The sequence below is a fragment of the Ptychodera flava genome, chromosome 4, assembly GCF_041260155.1.
Source record: "Ptychodera flava strain L36383 chromosome 4, AS_Pfla_20210202, whole genome shotgun sequence".
Lineage (NCBI taxonomy): Eukaryota > Metazoa > Hemichordata > Enteropneusta > Ptychoderidae > Ptychodera > Ptychodera flava.
This window is the reverse complement of record NC_091931.1, coordinates 49,371,930-49,389,384: the sequence shown is the minus strand read 5'-3', so window position 1 is coordinate 49,389,384 and position 17,455 is coordinate 49,371,930. Positions and strand designations below refer to the sequence as shown.

Sequence of the window (17,455 nt, the reverse complement as noted above, 5' to 3'; positions counted from 1 at the left end):
TATCTGTTCCGTTTCTTTATTTCTGATGAAATATGAAAAATATAGAATAGATTGCATGCATTAGGATAGAAAATCCCTCTATTGGAAGTAACCAAAAACTGGCAAGGATCTACAAAGGAAGTTGTCATTTGGAAATCAGTTGTTTTTGCTATGATCATGATTCCTATTTGTTAAATTTGCAAAAACTAACCCTATTAAAAAAAGAAGCCCAAATTTACACAGAATGCTTCAAAGTTTAAAAAATAAAAGCAAAAGTATTCCAAAAGCAGTTGCAAGTTTTTTTTCAAATTTACAATTGTTATGTATACATGTTATTATAAAACACAGAAATACGCCGGTGCTGAAGACTGCAGTACAGCGGAGAAAAACTTTAAAAAGTTACATTGGCAAACAAAAGTCCTGCAAACTTTGCACTCAAACACCTGCACTAATAATATGGACATAGGGATGTCCCTGGAATACCCACTGAACTATGGAATCGGTTTATCTATCCATGAGGATAAGCCTTATTAATATTACTGAGTGACTGAACAAATAGAAATAATCTGAAATATAGAAATATGGCCGAAAAAACTTTGTGTTGGTATGCATGTCACACACTCACCAACCCCTGATAATACACAGTGTACAATCCCTTGCAAAGCAACACTGGTGATGTCATTTATAACTGATTATCATTTCATAAATCTTATTCCATTTCAGCAGTATCAGAATTTGGCTACTTGTATAATATTTCAGCAAAGGCATCAAATTTTACAAAACCAGGAATGCACAATGGAATAAAACTTCGATTATCCATTGTGATTTTCCAACATTAAATTCACCAAAATATTAAATGTGAGACCTGATAATTCAAAATCCAACTAAATAAAATTCTCCAGCACTTTTATGATCTGCAGCAGATCTAGTGCTGGCATTTATCTTCGGAAGATATTCCATAAGATTGGTTTTGTGATGAATGTGCTGCATCCAGTATTCTAATCACACAATCTGCCTGTTATTAATTTTGTAACTAGCGATCCTCAATCCTGAGAATTAAATAACTATCAAATGATCTTAATACTGCTTAGAAAGTGAGTGAACCAACATGACATCTGTGGACCTATTATACCGTTGACAGTACCCACTTCAATATACCAGCAAGTATATTTGAAACAGCTGATTTGATCTCTATTTCTAGAATTTGCTTTTACGGAATTAAACTTTCTAGAATGACATCTTCACAATCAAACTACCAAATATCTCTATGACTTTAATACTGGTGAAAAGCTAGTATCACAAATGTATGGTAATTACTGTGTATGAATGACAAATACCAATATCCATTTACATGTCACGGATGTAATGCTGAAACTAAAGGATGGCAAAAGTTGTTCACACCATTCCATACGGTACAGGTGATTGAATAATATTCCTGACTACGTGTGTAAAAATGTTGTTCAGTCTTTTTAATGAATGCAGCTTTGTTCTGAATGATGAAACCCAGACAGAATGGCCTGTTGCCATGGATACAATCTGGTAACTGGACACAATATGCAAAAACTAAATTCAAACACTGTCAGAGATTTTTTGGTTTGTGACTTCCACTGGTTCCATGGAAACTAGGAGAATCAATATAGAAATAACGGGCGACGCGCTGACCATTAACGTTTATTTGTGGGCAAGGGCGAGAGGAAAGCCAAAAATTAACGGGCGAGGCTTGCCGAGCCCGTTAATTTGGCTTTCCTCGAGCTCGCGACCACAAATAAACATTAATGGTCAGAGCGGAGTCTGTTATTTCCATTATATTATCAGCTAACCCAAGAAAACCGTAAAAATTTCCGAAAATTTCAGGAGCGAATGATAACTGGGCCCCAAAACTGAGCAATACGCGACGCACTGTTACGCGCGCTGTAAAATGTTGGGAAATCTGGAAATATTTTCAGAAAAAGGTATCTCAACTAGGCCCACAGGTGCTCCATTTTATTTTGTGATTGATTATGATTTACGTTTGAGCTGTAAAGTTACGATACTTTGAGTTGTTAATCTTATTATTCATATTCAAGGGCATATAAACAGACCATTACTGTGTATTTGTGGTCAGTCACATGGTTCAGCTCGACCAATCAAAATGCGACAGACAGGGCATGGTAATATAATGACTGTATATAGAGAAGAATGCAATCTTCAGTGGATATTCCGCAACATAACCAGTCAAGAAATGAATGCTATAATTATTGAGGCTTTGAAGTGTTAGCAACACTTTCACACCAGAAGGCTATCAGCTATCTGTGTCCACCATATTGACATCTGTTTTTAGACAGTCATGTCATATCTGAGCACATCTGTTTAAAAATTTGAACAAGTTCCTGCTGAGTTACATGAGTCAGTGTGGAGCAACCATCATTGAATACACTAAATATATACATGTTTTGAATCTGCATCGAAGATAACATAGTAGGCTTTTGTAACAAGTGTTCCAGTTGGTGATGAAAATAAGGTTTCATTAGAAGCATAGCTATTCCACCAATAAAGAAAGGTGTCCTCATTTGATTTATACCTATGTCCAACACAAATCTATAAAGGTAAATAATATTATCTTTTGACTTTTCTCCCTTTAAAACATTTACTGTAAATATGTCTACAATAAGTAAACTATGTAAATTTATCTACAAATTGTGCAAAAATGTGGTTTTCATTAGGTTGGAATTCATATTGAACTTTGAATTCTAAAATTCATACGACACCATGGCTGCATTGCCACTGACAATGAATTTGATGAGTTGAAGTCTGACTGGGTTAGAGGCTTCATCATCACAAAAATGGGAAAATGACAGACATCAAAACAATACTTGATTTATGCCCAGTATGCTATGGCTAGGTTGTCATGAGAAACAGGACAAATGACTTGTAGGAAATTAAAAAGGCAGTATGCAGCAGAGATCTCTTGAATGCATGGTAAAACATCTGTAAGTACAGCTACATTGACACATGTTCTATTCCGTCGTAAAGATAGTCTAGCTTTCACATTACTTTCCATTGTAATTGTATCATTCATGATCTAGATTTCACAGATCTTCCATTGTACTTCAATCATTTATGATCCACTGGAACATCTCTGACACAGTGTAAACTCTCAACTCAACAACAATGAAAACCTGCCTACCATTGTGTTCCTAACTACACCTTAAAGTAGCTTGAGATATGCAATTTGAATTGTAAAGATGCAAATAAACTTGAGTCAGATAGCCTATTTCAATTTTTCAAAAAGTATTGATAAGGATCTTGATGGATATTCACTATGACAGGGTTGTATGATAACATTGCAATCATGTCACAAAGACAATGGTCAATAAATCTCAGACTGTCAAACTTCGGTTGAACCCTTCATTGGCTTCAAGTCTGTATACATCAGCAAAATATGGCTATGAACCCACTGTCAGACACAGAATTGAAGTCTGTGTGACTCGATTTTCATCACACAAGGCCATCTGCATCACTTTGCAGAAAAATATGTACAAAAGCAGATTAACACAGAATGAAACTGCAACATGTATGTAGACATAACAGAATGAGACTTTATGTTTTAGAAAACAAAGATCTCTACACAGTGGTGGACTTTCACACTTTATGAAAACTTGTCCTGAAGATGTAATCTACCTTTGTTCTCATTTGAAATGATGTGCAAAGTTTCCATATTGCCTTCATTGAAGTGAGTGGATCTCAGTACAGGAATGGGATGGAGGCTGACAGATTGATGTACAGTACCTGGCTGACTTAAATTATCGATGTTTCGCAATGACTACCCACTTTATGGTTGTCCTGTACAGGTAGTATTTTGATGTATTTTCAACCACTCACTTTAGGTAGAACATTCCTAGGGGACAGATATTTGAACACTCAAACTTTTACAATTCTTTTCTGATATACCGCTTGTGGGGGTTCATTTTAAAGTTCTTGGTGTAAGAAAACTTTTCACTGGCTCAGTTTTTCAAAATTCAAAAATTTTATTTTTCTCCATAGAGTTAACACAGGGATGGTGGCCATTTTGAATTTTAGATATTCGTAAATCTTGGGTTATTTGTTTTTCTAGTACCAAAATTTGTATGGTGACCCCCAAATTTTTATTCTTGGTTTTGAAAGAGAATGGTGGAAAGAGTCCTTAACCCTTTGTACCCTGACCCCCTGGTACTCTATAACGTCATCGAACATTTATGTCCGAGCCGGGTTCAAAGGGTTAAGGAACATTTGAGCAAAAGTTTAAGTCTGTCACTTTTGAGTCGCATATTACCTTTAAGTTGTATCATGAAAACAGCATTATGAAGTGAATAAAACATCCACTATGGTATTGCTGAAATTTGAAAACTGTATTGGCCCTTTGCCTTACATCTAAAAGCATTAAACTTGCCATGAATTTGATCATGTAAAACAATCTACAATAATCATTCACATGGACTTTAGTTTTGGTATCACCTACATTCATGAAACACGTGTGGCTGCATTTTGAAGACAATTTTTCCACGGTCTCTTGGTTTTGTAAATGGCAATTCTAATGCAATAGCAACTTCTGATTAATGCCAAGTGTGAACACTTTCCTGGCAAATCTATGAACTAATCTATGAACACCTTGAATGTGAAGTATGACCTAACTAGGGTCTCTACATAAGACACTGTGCGACAAACCAAATACCGGTGGTACCATTCAGTCTTTCTTTAGTCTAGGTGTACTCAAAGAAATGCAGAGATGGTTACTCCATTATATTAAGAAAAAAACATTGCAGAGATGACATTGAAATATCACTGTACTTCTCCAACAAAGTTGGTCTATACTTTACAAGAATGAAAATTTCAAAATTGAAATCATAACGTTGATTAGATAAAAGAATATCTTGAATCTACAACCCGATCCTAAATTGTCACTCATGAAGAAAGAGATTTGGTGGCATTGATCTTGGGTTCCACTGAGTATACTTTACTGACACCCTCCTGGACAAAGAAGGCTGATTAGATGAAATAATGAACTGGATCCATAACTTGTTCCAACATTGTCACTCATAAAGCCAGATATTTGGTCCTCTTCAATTTTCATCATGGGTTTCATGGAGTACACTATGTATTTCCTCCTGGACAGAGAAGCGCTATTTCTAAACAGGACTCTGATCAACCAGCAAAACTTAATCTTCTACGACGCTAAGGTTCAATAGCTGCTACACATGTAACACTTCCTCGGAGTGATGAGGCTTGTCTTCTTGCGCAGTTGATCCATGATCCATGGTGGTCAAAATAGTCCATAAAAAATTTTGCCATACACAGAGAATCTCAGAGGGCTTTGAGCCGTTCCAATAGCTGTTCAGCACCCCCATTCTCTTTGTCATCTCTAGATGACCCTTTCCTTAATTCTCTAGTCCTTGATGACTTGGGGGTGTCACTAGTACTGTTGCCATCAATGTCTCTTACTTGCGAATCTTGCAGTAATTGACCTCCAACGCGAGATCGCGATCGCTGCAACTGTTTGCGACGTTCCGCTGTTTTAAGTTTGCAAAAAAGGAGGAAAACGTAAGAAAAAAATTAATACATGAAATAAAAGACAAGAAAATGGGAAAATCAAAAATAGTGTGGCACATGTAAATATGGCAGAGACAGAGACAGAGAAATTGGGTTGATATACCGTAGTCGTCTTTTAAGAAGAAATGAGTAGAAAAATTATTGTGATAATATTACTTGCTGAGATCAGAAACATTAACAATATATGGGGGATTATCCGGTTTTATGACTTAATTCAAATCCCTCTACTGGTAAAGATGGATTAGTAAACCTCTCTCTTATTAATAAATTAAAACAGAGAAAAGATCCATCTACAGCCTTGCCATCAATTTCTCTTTTTTTTATCATGTGTTACGTGAAATGAAATATGGGTTGTTGAAATACTGCTGTTTGTCAACACATTAGAAACTTAGAAATTGGAAAATAGATAAATATAAAGGAAATGCTTTATTTGTCTCATTTAAATGTCCTGAAGTGTTGCACTCAAAAAGATCATTCAGGTTCCAAGGCTCCAGACGTTTTGAGAAAAAAACAATTTGATCGACATTTGTTAAATTTTACTGCACAGATTACTAACAAAAAGTTGAATATTGGAGATGGCTGGACAGTAGGTAACACTAAAGTATAAAATCACCATGCCAAAATGATGCAATGAAGTTCGAAGAGGAACAGTCACTATGGGCAAGAAATGGACATAGTAAGAATGGATGCAGTGTGTCAGGTGAGAGGGTATATGTGTATAAAGGTGACGCTGTGAGAGAAACTGCCACTCACAGGTTGTATTGTCAAATTAATACAAGTAGCAGTACATGTTGTCATGTGGAACAAGAGCATGCAAAATTGATGTTACTGGTGAATGCACGGAATGGATGAGAACTGGTGCAGCTGACTTACAGTCCAATGAGAAGCCATGCCAGTAACAGAGATGAAAGCAGGCAGATACAAAACACATGTACAGAACACGGTAAGAATGGTACAGCATGGCATGAATGTAAACAAGGCAGAGAGAATGGATTGTTTATACCACTGTGCAATCACACAGAAAGCTGTCTGGGCAATCTCCTTTCATGTTAAAATAAATGTATTGCAAAAGAAACCTGGACAAAAATCAAAATTGAAATCAACATGAAAAGGCGCTGTGTCTCATTAAATATAAATCACAATGACAGACTGTGGCAATTCACTGGATACCATAAACTAATTACACTGTAATTCACTTCTAATTGCTAAAAGGGTATGCACTTTAGAAGAACATAAATCAGCTTCATGATTGAAAATTGTGATGTTAGTCAAAGTGGTTACCATGACATTGTGTAATTACCCATGAACTTGAATTTCAGATAGTATTTTGATGGATCATTTTACAATACGTTCAGTGGCAATCTACTGAGATGCTACTCTGATTACATGTAATATTTTTGAAAGTTTCACTACATATGTCAATATATGCTGCCTGACACCGCAGTATTGATGAGTGTATCAGGATGAAAAACTGATATCTACATTTGACATTGCAAATAATTATGAAACATTCAAATTTGGTTTTTGCAACTAACATCTAACACTAGTAACAGCCAACACTGACACTGTATTATGAATTATTTAGTGTAGTTTCTACTGAGGCATACTGTATGCAAGGCAAAACTGCAGGCAGTATCACCAATGGTTGAGACAAATTTTCAGAAAAATACCAAATGATGCCATCACATGTGACGCTGTTTGCACAAAAAACCACGATGTTGCAGCATCACTATGGCCAGTATTTAGCATAAAAATAAACATTCAATAATTTGTCAGTACTGCCCTCTCTGGTGACATGATGATACTTCTTGTACACTGAATAAAACACATTATTAACAATTGAAATCTTTTATCACAAGCCAAATTCTGCAGACACATAAATGAAAGTAAACGAAAGTAGCAAATCTCACCTCCTGCGGCCCTTGGCGTACGTTTCCTACCACCTGGTCTGCTGAAAGCTGTACCAGTCTGTAAGGCTTGTAAAAGATTGTCCATAACACCCTCCTGGTCATCATCTGCAAATCAGAAGGGAAGACAATTTACAATTTATTGAATGAACAGCTGTTCTGATATCTGAGCAGGACAGCATATATCTTCCCATCTTGATCCTTCTTTTCCAATATCCGTCCTACAAATATGAATGTTGCCATGTTACTCACACTGTAGCAAAACTGTAAAGATGGAATGATAGATGATCTAACATGACCAAACCAGGGCTGACAGTGATAATGAATGTTATCACATGCACAAGCCAAGTTTGTCGTCTCCGAACAAAAAATACTGGATTTATTCTCTGGTGGTTCTACGTCACGACAAGCCGCGTCTATGTCATCAATTTTGGTGCGTCAGACCTTTTTTGTCGATCTTCGGTGTGCTCGTAAATATGTAAACAAACAACATGGCGGCCGATGTTTCTCCCACGATCAAAAGTCATGTAATGAAATCGATATTTTCACAGACTACGACATTACTAATCCGAACAATGTAAACACAAGAGTGTACCGCCTGTATATTCCGAAGGAATTACGAGAATAATTGCGGAAACAACGAACTCGAAGCTGGTCGCGTATACCGTGGGTTCCGTACGCATTGCAAACAGGGTCAGGCGCGACGTTTAAAGTGTTCGCGCCGTCGAGATTCAGTCAATATTTGTTCCCGAAAAATAGCGTATCTTCGTCTGTGATAAATTTCTAGGACTATGCTATCTTTGAAATAGAGTATAACTTTGCGGAAGGTAGCCTACGTGTAGACCGAGAGCTGTCATTTGCTCCACACACGAACAAACGTGAGCGCTAACGCACACGACGGACGACTGGAAATGATTGACAACTTGTGCACGGTGTACTGATATTTATTCCTAAAGTAGTTCAAAAGTTTAAACGCGGAATCGTCATGGAAAACTGATTTTATTTTGCAAAAAATAACGAATTCTTGGCTTGTGCATGTGATACGTATATTATTCCCTAATATTTTTCTTCGTTCAGTTCGGAAAATACTCGTGATGTAATAATCGTGTCACCACTCGTCTTCGACTAGTGGTGACACGGTCATTACGTCACTCGTATTTTCCTTCGCTGAACGAAGAAAAATAATAGGGAATAATATCTAAAAATCTGGTATCAGAGTGGGACGGATTGACAATTACCTGCTGTCATATCTACAAGTGCTTTCTTTTTCTGAATTGCTTTCTTCCTTGCAGCCTCTTCTTTCATTTCTTTCATCTTCCTTGCCTTCTCTTCGTCTTCTTTCCTTTTACGATTGTCATCCATGGCTTTCTGTTTTAGCATAGAAAGATGATAACGGCAGTCAGGTGAAGTTTACTAACTTTTCACCTTTTTCACTGTATTGAAATCAGATCATTTCCGATTCTGTGTGGTGGAGACATTATTAGAATATGTTCTCACTTGAACTACTACAAAGAGGCAACTGTGCTGGAAGTTGATGACCAAAAATGTGATAATAAGATATGTACATTGCACCATGGTCCCTGTGGAAGGATCGTGATTGCAATAAATGTTTCCCTCGGAGGTATCTAAATTGCGCCACAAGAGATGTAATGACCAGGAAATAAGGCAGCGCCCTCAATAGCTGTGGCCGTTGTTGTTTTTATTTTTTCCAGTTGCCTTTGGCCTGTCTATGAAACTTTGACAGCCTTTACATGACAAAAGTACAGGCATGACATCATTGTACAAACACTTATTTTGAATGGAAAATCAATGTAGTTAACAAGTCATTCAATGGCACTTTCATATCAAGAAGTTTAAAAACTACATGTCCACAAAATTTTGTTTTGACGCCACTTCATTAAATGATTATAACGAAATACGCAGGAAAGAGCTTGCAAAATGACATAAGCCGACAGAGCTTGCTATTTTCTTCAGCAACACTTACATAAAACTCAGTTTTGAAGGTTTTGATATCTCCAAAGAATTCTTCCATATTTGTCTTCTTGGAGTCAAAGACAAAATAATCTGCTAGGTCTTCAAATAATTTCAGCATCTTCTTGTGCATATTGTCCAATATTTCAAACTGGTCTTTGGCTTGATTTACAAAATCGTGTGAGAAGTCAAGGATGGTAACTCAAGTCATACAACGTAAACATGGGCTACAGACTAGTGCATTCAAGTTCTCAAACCATTCGGATTGAAAGCTGACCAGTTAATGTTAGGCTGATAAAATAGCAAATGAAACACATGATTAGAATCTCTGCCATAACTGAGCTTGCATGGAGTGATTCTCAAACTGAAAAACTGACAATATCAAAGAGTGGAACTGCTTCGTAGAAGTTTCAAACTTTCACATTTTTTATTCTTTCATACATGGTATGTATTAAATCTTACTGCAATACATGTTTTGTTAAACTAGAAAGATTCCAATCACAATTTATACATGAATGATGGGAAAATCAGGATTCTGAAGATGAGATTTGTACAGTTACATGTTTTAACCAGGAATCGGTACCAAAAATTGCTTCACAATGCAAAATAACACATTTCTGCAAGACTGTAGAGTCATTACAATGCCTGCATTTCATAATTTCTGTGTCATTTATAACGCCTTGAATAGTGACATGCTGTTAATAATCTCTTTCACTTTAATCTTAGAGGAAATGTTGTACTGTTTTGCTTCATAAGTAAACAGGTGATGATTTCCACCGTGCTTCTTCTAGTAGACTAAATACTTGATTTTTATGAAGCATACGCATGTCGTGTTTTGTCAGAATCTAATATGTCAAGTCATGTGCTTTGTCTTACTGGTACACCAACCTGTTGACGGTGAAATGTGTGTCAATTAAAAAACTCAGATAGCATGTAAAGGATATGCCCATGACAGCGGCAAACCTGTCAGTGCCGTCTGGATTCTGTTTAAATGCCTTCAGATCTGTCTCTACCTGCTTTACTGACTTCTCCATCATTTTCATGTTCTTCTGCACATTTTCATCTGAGACTGAAAGTAAAAAAAACGTAAATAAGGACACTGACTCATGTGATGTTTGATGTTAGGTTGACTAACTTCTCATAAAAAAGTCACACATAATTCTACCACACACAAAGAGTATCACACTGCTAGTGGTATATCACAGTTCAATATTTTCACTCTTTAATTTTTTTAAAGTATCACTATTCTGGTTGACAAATCAACCAGGTAAAAAAAATTCAGTTTTCTTTAATGAAACTTTGGCAGACATATCACAAGGCTAGCATCGACTAATCTGAGCTCTATCCATTACCTCTAGCTGCCTTGTCCACATGGCTGATTTCTTCTCCAAAGTTGGCCAGATGTGGATAATTTTCTTCTACTGATTCAGAAAGGAAATGCAGGAGAGTTGTTTTCTGGTCCACTGATTTAGTGTTTGATATCTGTTGGTAAAATGACACAAGAAATCAATAACAGCATTGATAACACTGCATGAAAACTGAACTTTTTCAGGTGTGGGCTTGCAAAGTAGACTTAAAAACAGCAGGATACATTCTTACAAAAGGCAGGAATGTTGTATTTCATTCATTGTGGGGCCAGTCCAATCAGTTTATATTGACATTGAAACAACTAGAAACATCCAAATTATTATACCCAATCAAGGAAAACTAGGTCTTTACACCATGAAGATGGTATTTTTTTATTTTTGATACAAACTAGATTCGAAAACAGACTTTTGGTTTGTGCGCATGGAATTACATGTAACATGTAGCGGGTTTCAATATACCAGAACAACACAAAGTTTGAAAGACATTTCAATATTTGAAGTTTGTTCTCTGTCACTTCACTGTTGGTTATTCTGGGGATATATAGCATCATTGAATAAGTTTCACTTGGTCTTGTAAAGGCCTACCTATGTGAGAGGATAGCTCACAAAGTCAAGTTACATCATAAGACTGAGACAAATGCTGGTTCGACTGCTCAATAATGAAGATCCTGCCACAGATGTCAGGTCACACATAACTTTCATACAACATTATTCAGAAGACAAACAGTCGTGTCAACCTTTATGCGGTAACCCAACAAACACCATCAAGCTGATCATAATTGCTATTAGAGATATCACAATACAGAATACTCATTGAAGTCTGGACCCTTACTGATATGATGTTTAATTGAAGTGATTTTTACTTTTAAGCCACTTAGAAAAACTGCCAAGTTACTGGTTTTTTTTCTCTATTTCACAAGTGAATGGTTCAAAGTCTCCCAAAACAACATTCTAGACTTTTTCTGTTAGAGAGTATCAAATAACTGATTTTGGTAGCAATAGGTTTGAGCCAAACCACGGTTGTGCAAGGGTTAAGGTAGTATGCGCCTCAAAAGTGAAAGACTTCAACTTTTGCTCAAACTTTCCTCAAGGAATATTTGAACCATTTTCTTTCACAATCAAGAATAAAAATCAGGGTCACCGTGCATAATTTAGGTACTAGAGAAACAAATCACCCATGATTTACCGATATTAAAAATTCAAATTGGTCGCCATGCCTGTGTTAACTCTATAGAGAAAAATACAATTTTCGAATTTTGAAAAACTAAGACAGTGAAAAGTTTTCTTACGCCAAATGCTTTAAAATGAACCCCCACAAGTGGTATATCAGAAAAGAATTGTAAAAGTTTGAGAGTCTGAATATTTGTCCCCGAAGCTCATTCTACCTTAAATCAGGGGTTGCTATCTTACCTTTGTGAGGTAATTGAGATTAAATCCCACACTCTTTGCATTCCTAGAACCAGCGTTCATGTAGTTACCCATCAGAAGGATAAGTTCCAACAGTTCACCAAACTTCTTGCTTTGTTTGAGTTCTTCACAAGCTTTAGTGGCAGCCACAATGTCCTGAGCGAAGACAACACGGAAAATGTTGTGAGACATATCAATGGCATAACTTATTTCCAAGTCTTGAATCAACTCACCACTTGGTTTTAATATACCTATATGTACCAAGACTTTATATTTGAGTCACACCGAGGTGTATGAACAGCTTGTGGGAATAACTGCTTTTTGCCTTTTGAAATATGGATAGTCTGGCTTGGATAGAGTCAGCCACTCAACTGAAAGTATGACAGGCAGTATACAGGGTACATTCCAATGGTATGATAAAATATCAGAGTTTGGTTCATTTCAAATGTCCATTAGATCCAGGAATGGTGAAATGTGAAGTGATTGATAAAGCACTTTTATAACACCATTTCCAACAACAGATTGCTCAATGCAACAATGATCATGCACAAAACTTCTAGAAATCAACTTTTTAGTACATCTTTGATTTTACTAAAAGCTATTGTTTCATAGATTTTTCTAAGCTGAAGGTCAGTTGATTTTTGTTTCAACTTTCAACATTCATCGTGGAAGTCATGGTGTGTAGATTGTCATTACTGTGAGATGTTAGTGGAAGGTTAATTACTCAGTTGAATCATTCAATATTCTTCACCATATAACAGCAATAAATATGTTTCTAAACACTGCCCTCTAGTGCTAATATATACAAATTTGCATACATTTCCTTTGAACTTACAGGTTTAATGTCACCAACAATTTCATTGTATCTCATCTTGAAACTCATGGACTGTAACCTTGGCACTAAACGTTTGACACTGCCAATCTGAAAAGTAAAAGAGCATCAGCTTGTGGATTTCAATCTATGCCATACACTATTTTTCCTTCTTCTTGCCTCAATAAACATTTCAAAAGGTACACAGGACATACTGATAGTCTTTTAATATATATGCAAAAACTTGACATTTAAAGTACTGTACTACCCAGAACTCCTCTTTCATATTGAGAATTTGGTAACTTGTCAATGTTTGTAGGTAAATGGTAGTAAAAGCGTTAATCCAACCTGGATTTGCACACACAGGTTACAGAAGGGTCATGTATCTACACAACTGCAATACAGGTATTCAAAGTTGGTTTTTCGGGAGTTCTTTCGATTCAAGGAATACTCTCATGAATGTTCTTTGAGAGGAGAATTCCAGTGACAAACTCATTCCTGTAAAGTAAGCATTTGTTTTGGTAGATATTACAAGACTGGCTGTAACTCACAGTGACACAGAACTGTTCAGGGTCAGACATATCATCATATTGGTCTTTCATGTCACGTAGAGCATTCATCTGTTCTACTTCAGGTAATGCATTCTGCAGTAAGGTGATGGTGGACTCTGTTAGACCATCAACTTCAAGAATCCGCCTCTTGATTTCTTCATGTGACAATTTGCAGGAACCAATGAAAATGGCTGAAAATACAGATGGCAAAAAATTAGGACTTATAATAATTTGACTTGTCTCCTTTTCAAAAACTCTTGCTCATTAGTCATGGAAGTCTTCAGAAGCAGCAGTGACTTCAAATCAACCTGAAGAAAATACAACCAACCTGAAGAAAATACAAACCAACCTGAAGAAAATACAAACCAACCTGAAGAAAATACCCATTTGTGAAGACTCAGTAAAGCCATGTGGCAACTCAGTGTTATGAACAGAGTGTCATAAAACAACATAACACTTGAAAGTAACAGCTCTGGGAATTGCCATAAAACCTTCGGAGACATTTAGATATTTCAGTGAGAACAAAGATATTTCCTGTCACTTGAACAGCAAATATTTTTTATTCACAGGTATGTGCACACTGCTGTATTCACTCTAAGGAATGGGGAATAATTTACACAGCATCAGTTTGATTTAAAGGTGTATATCAAGCAAGAATTTAGTTCAATGCAATGTACATGTATGATGTATGAAACACTAGAACATACTGAAGACCTGTGAACAAGATCTTTAGTGAACTGGCAGTTATAAAATCCTGTAAGTTGGTCACAAGAAAACCTACATCAAGGATGAATGTGTTACTCTAGCACTAATTTGGCACAGATAATGAACTATCAACATGCCCTGTATAAACAGAGAATTACATCTTTCTGTGGATTTTGTTGATGAAAACTTAGACAAAGTTGTCTATACACAAACAGTTATGGTCAGTTTTCATGATGAGTACCTTTGTACTCACATTCAGTTAACACTAGGGGCCATACACTCAAAGTCACTTCAAATTCAAGAAATTTCAAGGACTTTTTAAGGCTGTTTAGGTCCAAAATACTGTCTTCGAGTTATGATTTGGAAAAGGTATCATTTTTTACATCATTTTACACTTCAGTTTTTGATATCACGACTGATAACCTTGTCATTTTTTAAAATTCTAGGTGGATATCAATTTTCCAAAACTTTCCAGGACTCTCAATTTTATTTTCATGGACTTTTCCAGGACTTTCCAAGAGGCTTTAAAATTCAAGGACTTTAAAAGAGTGTACAGATCCTATTAACACTTTCTGAATAATGTTTCCACTTACATAGATTTTGGGCAGTCTTGCCATCCAACACTTTAAGTTCTTTTACTTTCTTTTTAGCCACTGTCTTCTTCTCTGCATCTGTCTCCGTGGAAATGATTTTCTTGGCTGTCATCATGGAACAGAATAAATAAAGAAGGAAAGATCAGCTACATATGCAATGTGAGAATCCTTTCAAGTATCTAAATCCTTGCAAATGTCATGACGATATCAATTACTTTTAATGGTTTAACCAAACAGAATCAATGTAACAAACATGGTGGCCAGAATAAGACCAAAGACTATGATTGGCTGTTCAATTTCAATCTGATCAGTATCAACCAATAAGCAGATGGATATGCAACTGTACAGACTAAACTCATGGCCTCTATCCAGAGTGCATCCAGAATACTTCTCAAACCTACAACTTACCAGGTCAGCTTTTATCCCTGATCAGAAAAAGTATGGTAAATATTTGGCACGGCAGTATCATATGTATTGCAAGCAGGTACACTGACATTACTGAATATTAAGGTATTATGTGCCTCGGGAACAGATATTAAGACTCAAACTTTTACAATACTGTTTTAATGTACCACTTAAAGGTGCTCATGGAGTAACTACAAAGTTTTTGTGAGCCTATGTTTCTGAAAATCGGAAAGCGTTAACACAGGGATAGAAGTAATCTTGAATTTCAAGAATCACTAAATATTGAAGAATTTGTTTCTCTGGTACAAAATTTTGCAGTGACCGCTGATTTTCATAATTGATTTCAAAAGGGAATAATTTAAAGTTTCTGTATCGAAAGTTTGAGCAAAAGTTGTAGCTTTTCAATTTTGAGGCACACATGCTACCTTAAACCACAGTATTTTGATTACTTGAGATGAGTTTTTATCCTATCAATGTGTAAATCAGCGCAAAGGTACCATATTCCTTGTAACCATTACTTTGCTTCATGGTAGTCTTTCAAATGGAAATGTTACACACTGAACGAGAAGGCATGGAGAAAGAATTTAGATTTAGGTAGACTAAAGGTTTGGCATGTAGCACAAGAGTTTTACACATCCACAGGGGATTTCATCAAAATGCTGCAAAGTAACAATTGAACTACAGAAAATCTCAGCAACGTATTTTTAAAAATTCCAACAATTCTGGACAATAATTGGATACTGTACTCACGTTTCGCTGATGTAAAGGCCATCTGTAACTTCTTGAAGATATTGTCATTTTCCAGACGACTTTCATCAACCTTGGTCCAGAATGCCTCTTTCTTCAGAGTCCTTGCAGCAATCTATAGAAATGTAGAATAATAGATATGGAAGACATTGCAATTAAACCAGGGGTGGGAATTATGGTGATTATTCCTGTCAATACCAACTCTTACAGCTCACCTGACATCAGTTGCTCAAATTTTGCTATGTTCAGATGGATAAGAATAAATATTAAAAACTGTGAAATGTTATTCAGCAGATTATATTTTTGGAATGAGTGAAAAAACAGTTGATAATTAAACTATCAACTGATTTTGAATTCCTTAATCATTCTGTTCACCATCCGTGTGTACCACTGAAAAACCGACAACAATGAGCCCACAAGGTTGCACTAATGCCAGGTTACAATGCAGGCAAATCTTGCAAATACCCAAGATTATTGTTAACGGTATAGGTATGTGTGCAGTTTCTTGTACTTGTGTCATCAAACAAAGATGATGAGAACACCATAAAGTAGTTACAGCTATTGTCCATTGAAAAGGTAACAATGAAGAAATAAAGTAGTAATGGGCAAAGCTATACACTCTCCTGAGACAAAGGAATGTTTTCATTTCTTTTCCTATTTTTTATTTTCCAATTAAGTTGGATGCTGATGGTCTTACAGAGTAACAAATAAATCCTCTGCATTAATTCACGATTCAATGCATGCTGTGTATTAAGACCTGTGATCATGGAATGAAACTATTTACCTTATCCCAATTTGCTCTCTTCATTGGTGTCTCTGGTTCGTAAGTCTTCTTTGCTTGCATACCAAACGGCAGTTCATTTGCAATTGGTGACGGGGTTTTACCAAACATGCCGTGAGCACCCATCACAAACATACCTCCAGGGGGAGGTGGTGGGCCACCCATGCCTGGTGGTGGGGGAGGTGGAGGGGGTCCACCCATTCCTGGTGGCAACGGAGGCGGTGGGGGTGGTCCTCCCATCCCTGGTGGTAATGGAGGTGGTGGGGGAGGGGGAGCTCCTCCCATCCCTGGTGGTAATGGAGGAGGTGGAGGTGGAGGGGCTCCACCCATCCCTGGTGGAGGCGGAGGAGGTGGTGGGGCTGGTGCCCCTCCAGGATTCTTAATGTCTAAACTATTAACGCTACCACTTGCAATCTGCAAGAAAGAAGAAAGAAATGGTATTCAGCATCTACACCAAACAGGAATTTGTAAAAACTTACAAATGAAATGTTCTACAAAATAACAGTGTGCTCTTTATCTAGTCTACTTGTAATCCCATAAATAAACCACTTACCTCAACAAATCCTTGTGATACAAACATACTTTTCATATTACACATACTTTGGTAGTATGTCTGATACAAGGTATATTCAAGTTATTCTTAATATTGTATATTAGTGCATTGTA

The 17,455-nt window shown here is 36.5% G+C and overlaps 1 protein-coding gene across 1 annotated transcript in view; it reads right to left on the bottom strand.

The window, feature by feature from the left end:
- Positions 1 to 2: 2 nt before the first annotated feature.
- The window catches only part of LOC139132066 (protein diaphanous homolog 2-like), a 55,143-nt gene continuing 37,690 nt past the window's right edge, over positions 3 to 17,455 (bottom strand). The window contains exons 11-22 of the mRNA XM_070698457.1: positions 16,793 to 17,203; positions 16,012 to 16,123; positions 14,857 to 14,961; positions 13,559 to 13,749; positions 13,032 to 13,118; positions 12,200 to 12,352; positions 10,775 to 10,904; positions 10,368 to 10,491; positions 9,436 to 9,601; positions 8,690 to 8,819; positions 7,455 to 7,559; positions 3 to 5,504 (exon numbers count right to left, since the gene is read on the bottom strand). Coding sequence (XP_070554558.1) covers positions 5,299 to 5,504; positions 7,455 to 7,559; positions 8,690 to 8,819; positions 9,436 to 9,601; positions 10,368 to 10,491; positions 10,775 to 10,904; positions 12,200 to 12,352; positions 13,032 to 13,118; positions 13,559 to 13,749; positions 14,857 to 14,961; positions 16,012 to 16,123; positions 16,793 to 17,203 — 1,920 coding nt within the window. The 3' untranslated portion in view covers positions 3 to 5,298. The remainder of the gene's footprint in view (positions 5,505 to 7,454; positions 7,560 to 8,689; positions 8,820 to 9,435; positions 9,602 to 10,367; positions 10,492 to 10,774; positions 10,905 to 12,199; positions 12,353 to 13,031; positions 13,119 to 13,558; positions 13,750 to 14,856; positions 14,962 to 16,011; positions 16,124 to 16,792; positions 17,204 to 17,455) is intronic.